Genomic DNA, 16,677 nt, shown 5'->3' on the forward strand with positions numbered 1-16,677 from the left:
GCACTACTCGCGACTTAATGTGAAGGTAGCCCTATTTTAATACGAGATTTATACTCGCGTCTCGTGGCTCGGCTCGTGGAGCGTCGCAGCTCGCGTTGAAGCGCGAGTGTAAACACAAAGCTCGCGCGCCCCTCGAGCTCCTTTGGAAACCGCTCCCGACGCGAGCCGCGCCGCGAGACGAGCCGCGAGCTCGTGGCTCGCGCGCGAGTGTAAATCGAGTATAAGAGTTTCTTCCGTTCTAACTTCTAAACCTGATGACAATAATAATAATTATTGATGTGGGATTTGTTGATACAGTCCTTGAGCTAGATAGATCGAATATCTAGGTCTAGCTAGTTCAAGATCGCCACGTTTATTATTATTAATGTCAGATGGTCATCTCGACGTGTTTCTTACGACCCAAACAAAGCATCACAGATGTTAAAGGTAAGCATAAGTTTTAACAGGCCGCAGGATAAACAATGCGTAATGTTTTACCTGCATTTCTAAAAGTTGTTTGTAGTCTCTTTTCGTTCAACGTAGGACCAAATGGAAAGGGCCCACAGGCAAAATGAAAAGTAGGCAGACCAAAACAAAATTGGTCGCACGATATAGTCCAAATAGCTGGAAAAGATTGGATTGACAAAGCCATGGATAGAGAAGGCTGGTGGAGGCTCGGGTATACAGAGAAGGGGCAAACTTCACCATATTCAACTATTGCTAATTAAACAACTCTTATTGTAATATTTACTGGGTGGTGAATTGAACAAAAGGCTATAATAATAACAATTTCTAAAAGTGACTTAATGCGCTTATCCTGTAAGAAGAAGTATACTAACACCTCCGTGGTCCAGCTGTGGTTTAGACTTTAGAGCGTGGCTCTTGACTCGGGAGGTTGTGGGTTCGATTCCCGCGTTGGAAACATGTTATTTCCAAGTTTATGGACAATGAAGGCTGATCACCTGGTTGTCAGACAAGTAAGATGATCCATGTGTAGAGCATGTAAAAAGTCGCTCCTGCGTCTGATCTACGGCCGGTCGTGTCGGTCTTTAGTCCCACTGGGTTATGAGAGTAAAGGAATAGAGAGTACTCTTGTGAACTGTGCACACACTAATAATATTGGGCACTATAAAATTACTCCTGCCCTGCGTAACTGGACTGGTTTCAATACAACACTCATTACCGAAACCAGTTATTCCCTTTACATTGTGTCTAATGAAGAACAAGAGACGTAATATAGAGAACTTACGGTAACCCTTTAAAAAATTTAATTTATAAATAGTTTGAAAGGAATAAATATAGCAGTATCAGCAGCATGGATTCAGGGCCCGATGATAACATAATAGGATAGTAAAGACTTATATGTATTATGTGGTCCAAGAGCCAGTGACAGAACGACTTTCGTCACTTTATTAACACTGAAAGTTTTCTTGTATATGACTTCTACAGAGGTAACAACGACCAGCAACTATGGAGTTTTAAATCCACTTATTACTAACAAATTAACTACCAATACACAACTACCTTAAACTACACCAATAACTACACATCTAATTTCTACATGGATCATTACAATAAAATACCAAATATCACCAAAATACATTTATTGTACTTCAGCAAGCATTTTTGCACTTAACCTAAGCAAACAACGAGGGTTTACTTGAGCGGAATGAACCTGGAACTGTGCGTGGCACCAATACCAGGCCGACCGTGCTTGACGGGCTTGTATGTGACGGAGAACTCGCCCAGGTAGTGTCCGATCATCTCAGGCTTGATTTCCACCTGGAAAGTAACGAGGCATGATATTAAAACAAAGAAAATGTTCATGGAACACATTTTGTCCAAACCATGAATTGGTGACAAAATTGTGCAAAGTTAGTATGTAAATAATACTAATTTTCAAATTCCAAATTAAAAACATCACTGTACCAATCAAATCAGCCTATATTTATCCACTGCAAGATATAGGCCTCTCTCAATAAACGCCAAGATGGTTGATCTCCTGCTACTCGTATCCTGTACCAAATTTCACCACATTTGGTATAGAGGTTTTAAGTACAGAGTCATTTGTGACTCAAGATCTTTATTTTTTCAATCTAGTAGGTTGTAGATTTTGATATTGTAGAACCACTTTACTACTACTTTTCAATATATTATTATTACTACACAGGTAAGCAACATTAATTAAAATAAAACTATTTCAAGTTACCATGTAAGAGACATAATTTGTTCAGTTTGTCTAGTCTTTATACTTTGTTCAATTCATTTATAATGAAATAAGTGTATAACTTTACTGCACAATCACATCACATTTAAATTAATTGTGTTTTAGCCGCCCCTACTGACTTTTGTTTACATATGACGTATCCAAATTAATAGAAAATTGTAACATTATATGGCATTTTATATAAAAAAAACATGCACTTACTTGATTGAATGTCTTGCCGTTGTAAATACCAACAATGGATCCGACCATCTCAGGAACGATGATCATGTTGCGCAGGTGGGTCTTGACGATCTCGGGCTTCTCATTTGGTGGAGCCTCCTTCTTAGCGCGACGCAGCTTCTTAACGAGTGCCATCGGCTTGCGCTTCAGTCCCCTGGCGAATCGCCGGCGGGCGCGAGCGTGCATAAGCTCCATAAGTTGCTCACTGTAATTTATAGGTTATGTTTATGTCAGACGACCAAGGAAATGAGTTGTATTTTGAGCATAGCATATAAATGTAGGTGCCTAAAAAAATTGGATGATCTTGTTTACATACTAGTCTAAGTTATCGTCTAAAACAGCGACTTGATCGCATAAATACGCGGTGATAAGGTTCATAAGATGTTCGTATGAAACGTCAAACTAAAGACCGTAATGAGTAAAAAATACATTGTTTACGTTTACAATACGTTTACTTACTTGGGCATGTCTAGAAGCTGATCTAAATCAACCCCTCGGAAGGTAAACTTCCTGAAGGTACGCTTCTTTTTCAAAGTTTCGTCGACCTGCAAAAAAGGAGTTTTTGTAAACACATCGCACAAATACGATTATCGGCGGACTTGGAGTGAAACACATGTTACGACACATTATTAATCATCTATACGGCATAGAGATTTCTTAGATATTTCACGATTAAATCACAAAATTTCTTAAAACTAACCTCAGCCATGTTTTACACTTTTGACAGAAAGAACTAAAAGAATTCGAATTTTAAAGACGACTTGACGTAAAGTGACATTGACGTTAAACCTTTTTTTAAAAGTGGCTGTATAAACACGTGCACAAACCGTTAAATATACAGGCTACTAAATTCCATAATTTTAAAATCATTTTTAACCGACTTTCAAAAAGGAGTTGGTTATATGAATCTCCAAAATAACAGCAAATAATTACAATAGCAAGTAACAAAATTGATCACAAGACTCAATGTAAGATGGGCACTGAAATATTACTGTATCTTGCCAAGTTGCAAGCTAAATATTTTCCTGTATATATCCCTATGCAATAAAAATCTATATCTAATGGATTTCTTAAAAAATCAGGCTGCATACAAAATATGTTTAGGTACTCTGTACTGCATATAGGATACACCTTTAGTCTTACCTCAAGAATTACCTCAGTTATTACTTATTTTAAATTATCAAGTTTTGTTATAATACATTGCATCTAAAAGAAATGCAACAACTAACTAAAATGGGAACATCAACTACTATAAAAAAAAAAGAAAGCTTATATTTTAAAATGTTTTACTTTTTCAGATTTCAGGTATCCTACATAACATATTCATTGGAAGACTTCAATAATTTGGACAATCGTTTTCCTATTAATTTTGGATACATATTGGATTTTATTAAAAACTCTTTAGATTGATGTGTTACAGCTCCATTATCAAGTTGGAATTTGCACAAAACATGTAAAGGCTGGATTAAGAGGTCCGTATAGATTGAATTATTTTCCAATTGTGAAAGTGCTTCAGCGGCTGTTTCCAATGTACTCAAACATCCCTCCGTTGGCTGGGTTCTTATAATATAGTTGCTTGTTGTGCTCGTTAATAATTTTACTTGCTTTATTTTACTTAAAATAGGACTCGATGCATAAATAGCTTTAGCTTGTGGCCATGTTCCATCAATGAGCACAATGTTATAGGCATCATCATTCTTATCTAGTTGTCTTATGTCTACGGCAGTTTTACTTGGATACAACAACACTGTGTTAGGTTCTAATAAAATATTTTCTAAGTTTTCATGTTTAGGTAGGGGAAACTTCTTCCCCTTGTAAATAAGGCACTTGTTCTCGGCTAAGCCTAGCTGTAGCATGGGAGCTGTGCGTAGACATCGCTTCTCTTCAGCTGGATGCTGTAGCAAGATGATTCTACTTTTTGGCTGAAGCCTTTCGGAGGGTAAAGCTGAACACCAGCACACTATTGATGGTCTCCTGTAAATAAAAGTCCAAATCATATTCAATAAGGTTACAGGTGTGTCAACATAATATTTGAGTACTTACTCGCACTTTTCGCACAGTGCTCGCATTACAGGTGGTTCTGCCGATATATTTGAGAGATCTTCCCATACTTCTACTTCATTCATACTTATCTAAGAATGTCTTGGTAGTTATTTACCGTTACTAGGAAATTCATAAAATATAATGTATTATTTACAAGAATTATAATACATGCGATTTACAAGTATTACTTGAGTTGTAAAAATGTCAATGAGATGACATTGACATTTCACGATAGGAAAACTGTCAATGTCATTTTTAAATGTTCCTCGTTTCCTTCTTCGTATACCTACCTATCCAGTGGACTCAATTTTTATTATGCCGATGCCTTATTAAATCTTATATCTTTAAGCTGCGCGTCCACTGCATTGGAATCGGAGCGTACGGAGCGCACGGAGCGTCGTCATTTACGAAATGCCGATGGGGAGCGTCCACTGCATTCGGATTCCGCATCGCTAACAGGGTTGCCAGATCAAAGACCGATCAAATCGCCACTTCGCGATAAAAAGATAGCCCAAAGTAGCCCAATAAAAAAGAAACACGGTAGTTAAACGTAATGTCAATAAAACGTATGAATAATATTATATGCTACTGTTCTATTACATTAGAGTTATGTATTTACATGTAATTTTATCAATATTTTAAGGAGACTTGCTTCGTTTAATTCAAGAAGCTTATATAATATAACATAAGATTCTTGGTTTAATTGGATACTTGTAAATTTGCATTAGTGGTAACGAGTTGTTTTTATTTTTTGGGGTTTTTTTCCCAACTATAAAAGTGACATTTAGCAATGAAAATCTATAATTCATAGTATTTATTTTAAAATTATGTATTTACAAATAAAAAATGTTTTATGCATATTAATCGTCATCTGCTGCAAAAAGTTGGATGGTGTCGAGCAAATTACGATCCAACATATCTACTCAGTATATATATGTACTAGCTGTTGCCCGCGACTTCGTCCGCGTGGACTTCAGTTTATAGCGCGCGATGTCAACAAAATTGGTGTCAAAAGCTTTTATAAAAAAAACCCTGGTACCCCTTAAATCAAAACAGCTGTGCAGTGTGCACATAATATTTCATTTTTTTAAATTAAACTTTATAATATATTATGCCAAATTTTAAAGCTTATTTAGCCCTCCAATTACACAACTTTACCCATAAACTATTTATCATTGATAGGTTTAAGGTTACGTCACTGTATATATAATATAATATAAAGTACTGACTTATTAAATAATGTAAAAAAGAAATAACAATCGAAAAAAATCAAAACTCAAATTCACGATGATACCACCTCTTATAGAAAGATGTTGGGCAAGCGTTAGCGCGATGTAAGAGACGTAAGGCGCCATCTAGTATGAATTTTTGGAACTAACTTAATTTGAACAAATTTTCGTATTTTCACCCTCTTACAACCCTTTTTTCCAGTAAAAAAGTAGCCTATGTCCTTTCTCAGGCTTAAGACTATCTGTATACAAAATTTCATTACAATCGGTTCGGTAGTTTTGGCGTGAAAGCGAGACAGACAGACAGACAGAGATACTTTCGCATTTATAATATTAGTATAGATTATCTATGATATCTACTGCCTCTCTCTCACAGAACACTAACACTCTACCGGAGCTCTCTCTGCTCCTGAACAGAATGATATTCAACAGCCACCCACGTGGCGAACCACAGATTATGAGTGAAAGTGGCCGCGCATAGACAACGCATCGCTGCGTTCGTTGATATTATGGCCGCGTTCACGAAAATACAATAGTAGGCAGTAGCCCAATAGGCGATAAGTAAAAAACCGTGTCGCCCAACAGGCGATAAGTCGCCATTCCAAATTTTTTGTAGCCGCGGAGGACCGCAAAATAGCCCAATTGGCTACTTGTCGCCCAATCTGGCAACCCTGATCGCTAACTTAGTTATTAATGTATATAGAAATGTGTGTTCTATGAAATGTGTGCGTTAATATATATATACAAACTTAACCTAACCTAACCTAACCTAACCTTTTTTTTTTTTTTGGTGCGCAGTGGAAACCCATCATGGGTCCCCCGGGTCGGGTACGTGCCTCAGTTAAGCTGAAGCACCCCGGGGGTATGTGAGACTCTTACTCACTAAAACCACCTGCGGTTGCCTTCAGCCGTATACGGAGGGATGTCTTGGATCTCTCTAACACAGGACTCCCTCCACGACCGGCCGGTCTACCTCACAAGGGACCGGACTTCCACCAAGTTAGAGAACGCTTAGGCAAACTAAAGCGTTCCTCTGTTCCGCTCCGCGGCCTCTTTCTGTGAAAGGACGGTTTCACAGAAAGAGACCGCCGCCTGCCAAGCCTCGTCACTCTCGAGCATGCAGCGCACCATTCTCGGAAGTGAGAGGTCTTCACCTAGCACCGCCACGAGATCGTGGCGGTGCGGCTCACCCCACCTTCTCAGCAGCCACTGCTCTCCTAGCCTTCGGACCCGCCGGAGCCCCTCCCATTGCAGGCCTTCGACCTGCGACCTCCTCTCTGAAACGAGGAGGTGCAACTCAGCGAAGACCCTTGCAACCAGCTCCCACGGCGGGTCTCCCGCCGGGGCAGTTGCTGCCGCCCAGGAGATCTGTCTACACGATCGCTGCACCTCCATTTGTTAATTATTGTCATCGGTTAACAATGGACGTCGAAACATTAGCAGCTGCTACTATTTACTTATTTAGTGTCTATGTCGTAGGATGATTTGATTACTCGAATTATCGCGAAAATTCTAGGGACTTCGCAAAAACACGGATAATTAGACAATAGTGATTACATTTTTCAACCTTACTGACAAAAGGTACACTACCTTTTCGCGAAATCGCGAGTCACCTCAGTAAGATTGCGAAACGAATCGTTAGTTATTATTGAAAAAAATCACTGATTGGTTGGTTTAAGCACCCCACAACAACATCTTCTCTGATTGGTTGACGAAAACTTGACGTTTTAAATGTCAATTCACGTTGTTTTGTTTGTGGCTGTTTTTGTAAGCAAGCTAGCAGTTTTTGATATATATTTTAATGTTTTTAAAATTGCAGTGGGACTTGAAAAATAGTGCGGAGAGTTATCTAAAAATGACTGATACAAGTGAAATTAGTGCTGAAAGTTCAACAGAACTAGAAACTAGAATTAGTTTGACGTTATGGTTGAGATGAGAAAAAGGTTAAATAAAAAGTAAAGTCCTATGAAAAGGCATTATCATTTGTTACCCTTTATAATTCTATGGTCTAATACCAATGTGGTGGTGTAAAAAGATAGTAACCAATCAGAATAAGAGTTGGCCAGTAAACAAAAATCAAGCCAATCAGCGTTAAGAATGCGCAAAGTTACTAAGGCAAAGATTGAAAAACATAAACAGCATTATCTAATTATCCGTGTTTTCGCGAAATCCCTAGAATTTTTGAGATGATTCGATTTATCAAATAATCCTACGACATCTATAACCATTGTCCATTATAATATAAGAGTTTACTCTAAAAGAGTAAACATTGTCTATTATATAAATGTTTACTCTTAAAGAATAAAACAATAATAAAAAATAAAATAAATAAATTATTGTTTAAATTAAATAAAAATATAATAATTATGAATAATAAATAACATTATAAATAATTTACAGTTATATAATTATAAATATTAAGGGTTTACTTTTTCAGAAAAAGTATGAATAATCAGCTAGCTGAGCTTTTAACAGGACCATCCGGAGAATTCGATAGCTTTGTTAGTGTACTGTAAACAAAATATATTACGAACTTAATAATCGGTGATCGTGTGGACACGCTTACAATCATGGCCGAACTTCCTTTGATGATTGTGCGAAAAATCAACACAACGGCGATTACGCACAATCGACGCCCATCATGGAAAACGATTATGCCCTCTACACGATCGTGATCACTTGTGATTGTCCATCGTGGACCATCGTGTAGAGGCCCCATAAAATTTAACCCCTAAGACTGGGTTGCACCAACTAACTTTAACTAAAATTTAACTGTAACTTTAACTTTAACTACAGTGCATAATGTCAAATTTTTGGTTAAAGTTAAATATGGCGTCCTTACTTCGGCTCATACGGTACATGAATTTCTCCGGTTAAAGTTAAGGTTAGAGTTAAAGCTAAAGGACACCATATTTAACGATAAAAATAACTTAAACTTTAACCACGCCTCTGGTGCAAGCTGTTGCAACCCAACCTAAGTACGGAGTACCCGACATTGCCCATTGATGGTCTTGCGGGCTGCGGCTTGCCAAACTATATCCGGATTCCCGAGTCCCGACTGGCGACTACCGGCTAGCGAGTAGCGGCTGTTACGTAGTTTAAATAATAGATCCTCTTTGGTAGCGACTAGCGGCTAGGTACCCATTATAATTTGACCGTGTATAGTGCGTCAAATCTGGCCAAATCGCTTATTGCGTCGACGCTTTTGTGCCGCAAAAAAAAACTTTATTATTTTTATGTCTCTTTCACACATAAACATTAATTACTTTGAAAGAAAAGGATAAAAGAAGTAAATTATAGCTTTCTCTCGGTACGTAGTGTGGTACCAAATTTTTATGAGAAAGATTTGTAAACATGGTGGCCGAAGAGAAATAATGTTAATGCAAATCTGAGAAATATAGTTGAATACTATTTCGGTGTGATTTTTAGAGTTTTGTAAGTGTTTTTGTGTTCAATATTATATTACTTCTACGATGCTAAACAATTCTAACCTTTTCAGAGAGTTATTTCAGATTTAATACGTAAACGTATGCATATGATTGGCGCCAATGTCATAAAAAACCGTTAAACGCAGCATTTATGCTAAAATTATGCATCAAAACTGTATCATATTGAGTAAAAGTACTAATTTACCCCTGTGAAACTCTTGTGATATGCGTAGTTTTTCCTTCATGTTGAATTAAAACTGGTCTTGCGAGTGTCGTCAGATCTGTCATTCCGACACAAATTATTTTTGTAAAGAAAACGTAACTAATTATTTATTCGCCAACATCTATGTTTCTTGCGATATAATCGCTCGCTAACGTCGTTTTTGTGCCTTTCAGAAAACTCTCCGCTTACGATTTCCAAATGAAATGAAGAATTTGATAGATTTGTGTTTGGGTACATCTTGACCAACCTTGAAGTGAGTATCATTTCGTGTATTATTTAACAGTTAATGCGGTGTATTACGGTTCCGGGCGTGGAAACAAACTGAAACTTATTAAACTTACATGGAATCTATGAAGCTACTTGTACTTTACATGTTTTGTTATTGTTGTCAGACTGGTTTTCTAATACAACTGTATATCACAGCAGGTTCACGCTATTAGAAACTATCTACAACATAGTTAAAAGTATAGTATTAAAAGAATTTAAATGCAGTCACTATACCTTGAATGTCAAAGACACCTAAAAATCTTGTTAATCATTTGTGAGGTAAATGGTAATGAACATTTGAATTATTCTGCAATAAACAATAAAACATGGTTACGTTATAATAATGTTTTTGTATATACCTCGATCGTGGTAATTGCAGACACAATTGATTTTCAATTGTTATGTGGCAGCGTGGTGCCCCTTGGGGATTGATGGGATAACATTGTGTTATTTTACATTTCTACAAAGTCTTTACAGTTAGACAATACTTTCATGTTATTTGGAAAAAGCTTTATAGAAATTGTACCTACTTCTTAAGTGGTTTTGGAACACAGTTGAGTAGTTGTCTTTACTCAACAAGTATCTTGAGTTAAATTGTTACAAAAAAGCTCTCATCAATACACAATTACAAATTTATTTTGAGCGCTTTTGATTTGATAGACAATAAAGTATACTTATATTTTTTTAAACTGAAGTATGAGACTACTCATTGATTGATTGATGTTGAGTTTTATGGGTTTGCTCACAAATCATGTGAAATAAATTATTGTTATAAAATTGTCATGAAAATACTTACATAATCTGCAAATGATAGTGTGTGTAGTGTTTAATAATTGCTTCTATTATTTCATTCTTAGTATTTCAAAATGTCAACATTTGTTCCAAAATAAAAAGAAACTTGCAAATCTAAAATTCAAATTGGTCCAGTGACGACTTTAAATAGATATTATGTCTGTATAATAAACTAGCGACCCGCCCCTGCATTGCACCGGTATAAACTATATTATAGCCAATGTCACTTACTGAAGAAATGATGAAAATCGATTCAGTAGTTTTTAATTACTACCCGTGGCCCGCATTGGTAGGTACCGCCGCAAAAGCTACGTCCCGCAAAGTTTTAAATCTGTATTATCTTCTAAAATATTCATTAAAATCATATGCTGTACAGGCCCTTATACATCTATATTAAATCAATAATGTATTTAAAGTATTTAATTGAACAAGGATTATTGCCGTATTGGTTAAAATCGCTTCGAAAATTAGCCATTATTTAAAGTTAAAAGTAAATAAATGACAAAAAAATTTATTGTGGGATATCCATAAGAGATAGACATATTCCATCACAGAGTTTTCTGTAGACCTTTTCATAGTGTACAATACTTAGTAAGTATATTATTTTGATAAATCTCGTATGGTTAAGCCTGCGTTCTTCACTATTTATTGAATGTTATTATACTTATATACCTTCCATCATTAATCACTCTTTCTAAAAAAGAAAACCACATCAAAAAGATTAAAGGGAACAAAGGGACATGAGGGAAAAAAAAACGACTTTGTTTTATAATATTATGTAGTGATGATCAAACACTTACCAAGTGAAGTTTGATCATTATTATATGAGTCGCTTCATTCAAAGATATACACACAGACATATACATATACCTAATATGAGATATTTTTATGGATGTTATGTTTTAGCCCCTTATGTTTACATGCAATATTAATGTTGTTGTGTATGTGTTATTTCAGAAATGGGCACCGAGGTGCCAAAAACTCAAGACTCAAGTGGGCACTCAGATTCTAACACTGATTCTGATGTAAGTATTACATTTAAGTAATATTTAAATTTACAGTTATGGACATGCCATTTGCTCAAAATTTAGTCTAGCCATGGACCACCAAGTTTGTTCATCTAATTTTGACATTAGATGAACAAACTTGGTGGTTGTATGTAATGTATGTCCTAACCTTTTTAGTAAAAAAGGTTAGGACATTTTAAAAGAAACATTATTATTTTAATTTCTATTTATGTTCAGCTTTTCATCTGCTGTTTACATTTAATACATTAATGTTCTTATGTGTGTTTCTTACAATAAAATGTTCCTTCATTAATATTACAGAACAGCAGCTCCAGTGAATCTTCTGCCAGTGAGTGGGAATGTTCGGGAAGTAAACAAACAAACGCAAGGAAACCTCACTTCTCCGTAACATCCTCAGACAGCGGCTTGAAGTTGAAAATTGCAGCCATACCACAAACTAAACCATCAAAGAAACCCAATAAACCAACTGTGAAAAAGAAAATTGATACAAAATCAAAAGAAAAAGTTGGGAAAAAGAAGAGATTGTCTGAGAGTAGTTCCAGTTCGGCGTCATGTAGCAAGTGCTCGTCTGATTCTTCCAGTGAAGATGATTTGCCATTGAAAGCGGTAAAGAAAACCTTGGTACCGAAGTCCAAGAATGGCAGAAATATAATCGAGAGTGACAGTGATGACAAGTGTGACGCTAAGGACTCCAAGAATGGCAAGGACAAGGGATGTAAGAACAATACTGGAGTGAAGAAAGGCAATGATAGTCAAGAATCTTCAGGCAGCAAAGGGCAGGGGCGCCAGAGACGGGTAAGTGATTTGGCATGATAATACTTTACATCAGAGGTTCCCAAACTCATTTTGTTTACCGCCTACTTTAAGAAAAAATTATATTTTAGTGCCCCCATTGTTTCAATTTAAAATGCATCCTGATGAAATAAATCACCCCCCAAGCCTCTACACAACACCCCCATATTTTTTTTGGGTCCCACTCCAGACCTTCAGTGCCCACCAGGGGGCGTTATCGCCCACTTTGGGAAAGGCTGCTTTACATGATGATCTATATTCTATAATAACTATAATAATAATAGATATAATAGGGCTACATAGACATGAATGTCAAAAATAACTCTTTTAACCCTTTAACCGCCGAGCTTAAAATCAATTGTCGTGCCTCTAGCGCCGGCACCATAAATCGAAAAATTTATACCTACAACAAATAGTGATGTGCAATACTTATCTTTTTCGATGTCGATAATTCATTTCTTAATTTATAATTTATATAAAGTATAAACTGATATCTAGTATTTGAATCCTGTTGTTGTTAGTAAATATATAACGCTGGCAAAAACATTAGATAAAAACAGCTTGAATAGTGAAGTGACATAATTCCCGATATTTGTTATTACATTAATTCAAATAATATTAATTTCATAGTTTCCACGGATTAAATAATTGAGTTGTTTATATATATAACCTACTACAAATATAGATTTTCAATAGTAGATTGATATCCCATCCCCTTTACAAGCATACAATTTCATCTAAATGTCATAGCAGACAGACAGATAGGAAAGCGTTACTTTGTAATTTATTATAATTTTATTACTAATTTGAGTATCCACTACAATCACATTTATCGATAGCATCATCATAAGCACAACACTAGTGGAAAATTCTAGAAGGCGACACTCGCTTATGACTTCAGAAGCGGTCGTCTTTTTCCGACCGTGGCGCAGGGTGTGCTGACAACATTCGTTTCTAAACATGCAGGCTAGGGATGGGAATCGTCAATTCAATCACTGCAATTTTTGTACTATATTTATTATAAATAAGGTAAAACAAACACGTTTATTTGTTCAGTAACCATTGCTTTATTTGTTTTATAATAAATTAGTTAGTAAAAACAGTTGGGGTTTATGTCAAAATCTTGTTTTGTAATTAAGTAAAATAATTTTCCTTTCGTGAGTCATGTGTGTGGCAGTATGCCTAAGTTCATACTGCAACGAGATGAAACTGCATTGCCGTTTTACGTATGAATCTATACTAATATTATAAATGCGAAAGTATCTCTGTTTGTCTGTCTGTCTCGCTTTCACGCCAAAACTACCGAACCCATTGTAATGAAATTTTGTATACAGATAGACTAAAGCATGAGAAAGGACATATGCTACTTTTTTACTGGAAAAAAAAGGTTGTAAGGGGGTGAAAATGCGTAAATTTGTTCAAATTAAGTTAGTTCCAAAAATTCATAATAGATGGCGCCGTGCGTCTCCTACATCGCGCTGACGCTTGCTCAAAAGTCTTTCTATAAGAGGTGGTATCATCATACATTCGAGTTTCGATTGTTTCGATTGTTATTAATTAATAACTCAGTACTTTATCTATGCAGTGACGTAACCTTAAACCTATCAATGATAAATAGTTTATGGTTAGTAAAGTTGTGTAATTGGGGCGCTGAATAAGCTTCAAAAATTTGGCATAAAATATAAAATTTAATTTAAAAAATGAAATATTATGTGCACACTGCACAGCTGTTTTGATTTAAGGGTACCAGGGTTCTTTTATAAAAGCTTTTGACACCAATTTCTGAAGCTGAAGCTTTCTTCAAACTGAAGTCCACGCGGACGAAGTCGCGGGCAACAGCTAGTAGTAGATAAATATTAAATAGTAATAGTAATACAGTAGTTACCTTTATAATTTCGCGGGATAGGCATGCAGCGCTGGGCTGCTCGGGGAGGCACTAGACTATTGTGTCTCGGTCAACGGTGATCGTATGGGGCTTGATGAATAAAAAAATAGATACCAGATGTCTCTAACGACCAAATATTTCGCTTCGATAATTTTCTATTTTCTAAGGCTTTTGACAATGGTTTATAATATGTCTTCTATCTTTGAGTCCAATGAAGCGACATCGTCATGTTTGACAAAGCTTCTAAATAAAGAAAAAAAAAATGTCTTCTATATTCTATAGAATTCTTGATTGGTTAACGTGTTTGACATTAACCAATCTGTGGCAGTACTCTCAACTAGCGCCACAATCCTGCATCGTGCTATTGAAATTTCTGAAAACGGCAAAGGTCAAGACATAAGCAACTGTAATAACGTGAGTGGGCTTCGGCCTGACCGAGCATACTATCTCGCTAGGTCGGAAAATCTTCCTTTTTGGCCACTACGCATATTCTCACAAATCAAAAGCGTCAGAAAATATACTGGTGTACTACCTGTCAACAATAAGCTTTTTTTATGAAATAAGGGGGCAAACAAGCAAACGAGTCACCTGATGGAAATCAACTTCCGTCGCCCATGGACATTCGCAGCATCAGAAGAGTTGCAGGTAGGTTGCCGGCCTTTTAAGAGGGAATAGGGTAATAGGGGAGGGTAGGGATGGGAAAGGAAGGGAATAGGGGAGGGTAGGGAAGGGAATAGGGTAGGCGATTGGGCCTCCGGTAAACTCACTCGGCGAAACACAGCGCAAGCGCTGTTTCACGCCGGTTTTCTGTGAGAACGTGGTATTTCTCCGGTCAAGCCGGCCCATTCGTGCCGAAGCATGGCTCTCCCACGTCTCCGTCTCCCTCTACTGTTTTAATAGCTTAAGCCAGGGATTCCCAATCTTTTTCAGCCTGCGGCGCAGTAACAAGTCTCAATATTTTGTCACGGCGCCCTACTCTACGCTATTACAAAAATATACATAAATAAACACCATTAATGATTATAGTTAGGTTAAGCAAGTAAATAATAATATCAAATATTTAATTATATTCTGCCTGCTTTGTATAATTCATACTAGCTGTTGCCCGCGACTTCGTCCGCATGGACTTCAGTTTATAGCGCGCGATGTCAACAAAATTGGTGGCAAAAGCTTTTATAAAAAAAAACCTGGTACCCCTTAAATCAAAACAGCTGTGCAGTGTGCACATAATATTTCATTTTTTTTATTAAACTTTATATTTTATGCCAAATTTTTAAGCTTATTTAGCCCCCAATTACACAACTTTACCCAGAAACTAATTAACTATTATCATTGATAGGTTTAAGATTACGTCACTGCATAGATAAAGTACTGATTTATTAAATAACGTAAAAATGAAATGGTGGTGTAGGGTGGTTCTTACAGGCTACTTGAATAGTCTTTATAATTCCTGTTGTAAATAGATCTAAGTCATAATATTGTTACAGTTCGACGAGGCTGTAAATGAACGTGGCGAGAGGGGGAACTAGCGCTGTTTTCATACAAAAACGTCATTTGTGACAGTTCTTCTTTACCAGCAGCGCCCATTGACATATTCATTTGAAGGCTTGGTGCACTATATATGTTCAAATTGTAATTTTCCATCTTTTTAGTAAAAGATGGCCCCGTGCGAGTTTCTTACGCCGGTTCTTCTCGCCGGGTTAGTCCCCGAACCGGTGGTAGGCACCTTAGTATCGACGTTCAGAAATATTTTTGTAAAAAAATTACTCTGAATAAACAATATTTTGATTTTTGATTTTTTTTTGAAATAACAATCGAAAAAAATCGAAAATCAGATGTAAGATAATACCACCACCTCTTATAGAAAAACTTTTGGGCAAGCGTTAGCGCGACGTAGGAGACACACGGCGCCATCTATTATGAATTTTTGGGACTAACTAAATTTGAACAAATTTACGCATTTTCACCCCCTTACAACGCTTTTTTCCAGTAAAAAAGTAGCCTATGTCCTTTCTCAGGCTTTAGACTATCTGTATACAAAATTTCATTACAATCGGTTCGGTAGTTTTGGCGTGAAAGGGAGACAGACAGACAGACAGATACTTTTGCATTTATAATATTAGTATAGATTCATACGTAAAACGGCAATGCAGTTTCATCTCGTTGCAGTTAAATTATTTTAGAAAAAAGGGACCCTATTCCTAAGACTTCGATGTCTGTCTGTCTCGGCTGTATATCTCAATAACCGCTACTCTTCTGAAATTTTCACAGATTGTGTATGTCTGTTACCGATAAAATAACAGATACTAAAACAAATTAAATTTAATATTTAAGGGGGCTCCCACACAACGTGATTTTTTTGCTATTTTTTGCTCGATATCAATAATGGGAACAGGTACTAGATAGGCACTTGAAAAGTACAAAGTACTCCATTGTATTTATACTTTAACAATTAATAGTAAAATTAAAATAAACTAAATAATTAAGGATTCGTACAAAAACATTATTTGCCTAATTTTGCTCTATTATGATAAGGAACCTTTCGTGCGCGAGACCAACTCGCAC

At 36.4% G+C, this 16,677-nt stretch overlaps 3 protein-coding genes across 4 annotated transcripts in view; 1 reads left to right on the forward strand and 2 right to left on the reverse strand.

The window, feature by feature from the left end:
* Positions 1 to 1,568: 1,568 nt before the first annotated feature.
* LOC121734102 (40S ribosomal protein S15) lies at positions 1,569 to 3,191 on the reverse strand. Its single transcript, XM_042124519.1, has 4 exons — positions 3,126 to 3,191; positions 2,885 to 2,970; positions 2,408 to 2,630; positions 1,569 to 1,761 (listed from the first exon to the last, which is right to left on the reverse strand). The coding sequence occupies exons 1-4, from the start codon at positions 3,132 to 3,134 to the stop codon at positions 1,636 to 1,638; spliced, it is 444 nt and encodes a 147-aa protein (XP_041980453.1). The 5' UTR covers positions 3,135 to 3,191; the 3' UTR covers positions 1,569 to 1,635.
* A 505-nt stretch (positions 3,192 to 3,696) lies between these two features.
* LOC121734099 (tRNA-uridine aminocarboxypropyltransferase 2) lies at positions 3,697 to 4,649 on the reverse strand. The gene is made up of 2 exons (XM_042124516.1): positions 4,469 to 4,649; positions 3,697 to 4,399 (listed from the first exon to the last, which is right to left on the reverse strand). The coding sequence occupies exons 1-2, from the start codon at positions 4,549 to 4,551 to the stop codon at positions 3,736 to 3,738; spliced, it is 747 nt and encodes a 248-aa protein (XP_041980450.1). The 5' UTR covers positions 4,552 to 4,649; the 3' UTR covers positions 3,697 to 3,735.
* Positions 4,650 to 9,028: 4,379 nt separating this feature from the next.
* The window catches only part of LOC121734094, an 83,970-nt gene continuing 76,321 nt past the window's right edge, over positions 9,029 to 16,677 (forward strand). For both annotated transcript variants that reach the window (XM_042124507.1, XM_042124508.1), the window contains exons 1-4: positions 9,029 to 9,132; positions 9,522 to 9,601; positions 11,365 to 11,432; positions 11,736 to 12,230. In XM_042124507.1, coding sequence (XP_041980441.1) covers positions 11,367 to 11,432; positions 11,736 to 12,230 — 561 coding nt within the window. In that variant the 5' untranslated portion in view covers positions 9,029 to 9,132; positions 9,522 to 9,601; positions 11,365 to 11,366. The remainder of the gene's footprint in view (positions 9,133 to 9,521; positions 9,602 to 11,364; positions 11,433 to 11,735; positions 12,231 to 16,677) is intronic.

The sequence above is a fragment of the Aricia agestis genome, chromosome 15 (genome assembly GCF_905147365.1).
Source record: "Aricia agestis chromosome 15, ilAriAges1.1, whole genome shotgun sequence".
Classification (NCBI taxonomy): Eukaryota; Metazoa; Arthropoda; class Insecta; order Lepidoptera; family Lycaenidae; genus Aricia; species Aricia agestis.

Excerpts from the sequence above, each read along its gene's own strand:
- LOC121734099 (XM_042124516.1), bottom strand. The coding sequence starts at position 4,551 with ATGAATGAAGTAGAAGTATGGGAAGATCTCTCAAATATATCGGCAGAA. Across the intron at positions 4,400-4,468 it reads GCACTGTGCGAAAAGTGCGA|GAGACCATCAATAGTGTGCT; the intron begins GTAAGTACTCAA and ends TTTTATTTACAG.
- LOC121734102 (XM_042124519.1), bottom strand. Across the intron at positions 2,631-2,884 it reads CAGCTTCTAGACATGCCCAA|TGAGCAACTTATGGAGCTTA; the intron begins GTAAGTAAACGT and ends TATAAATTACAG. Across the intron at positions 1,762-2,407 it reads ACGGCAAGACATTCAATCAA|GTGGAAATCAAGCCTGAGAT; the intron begins GTAAGTGCATGT and ends GTTACTTTCCAG.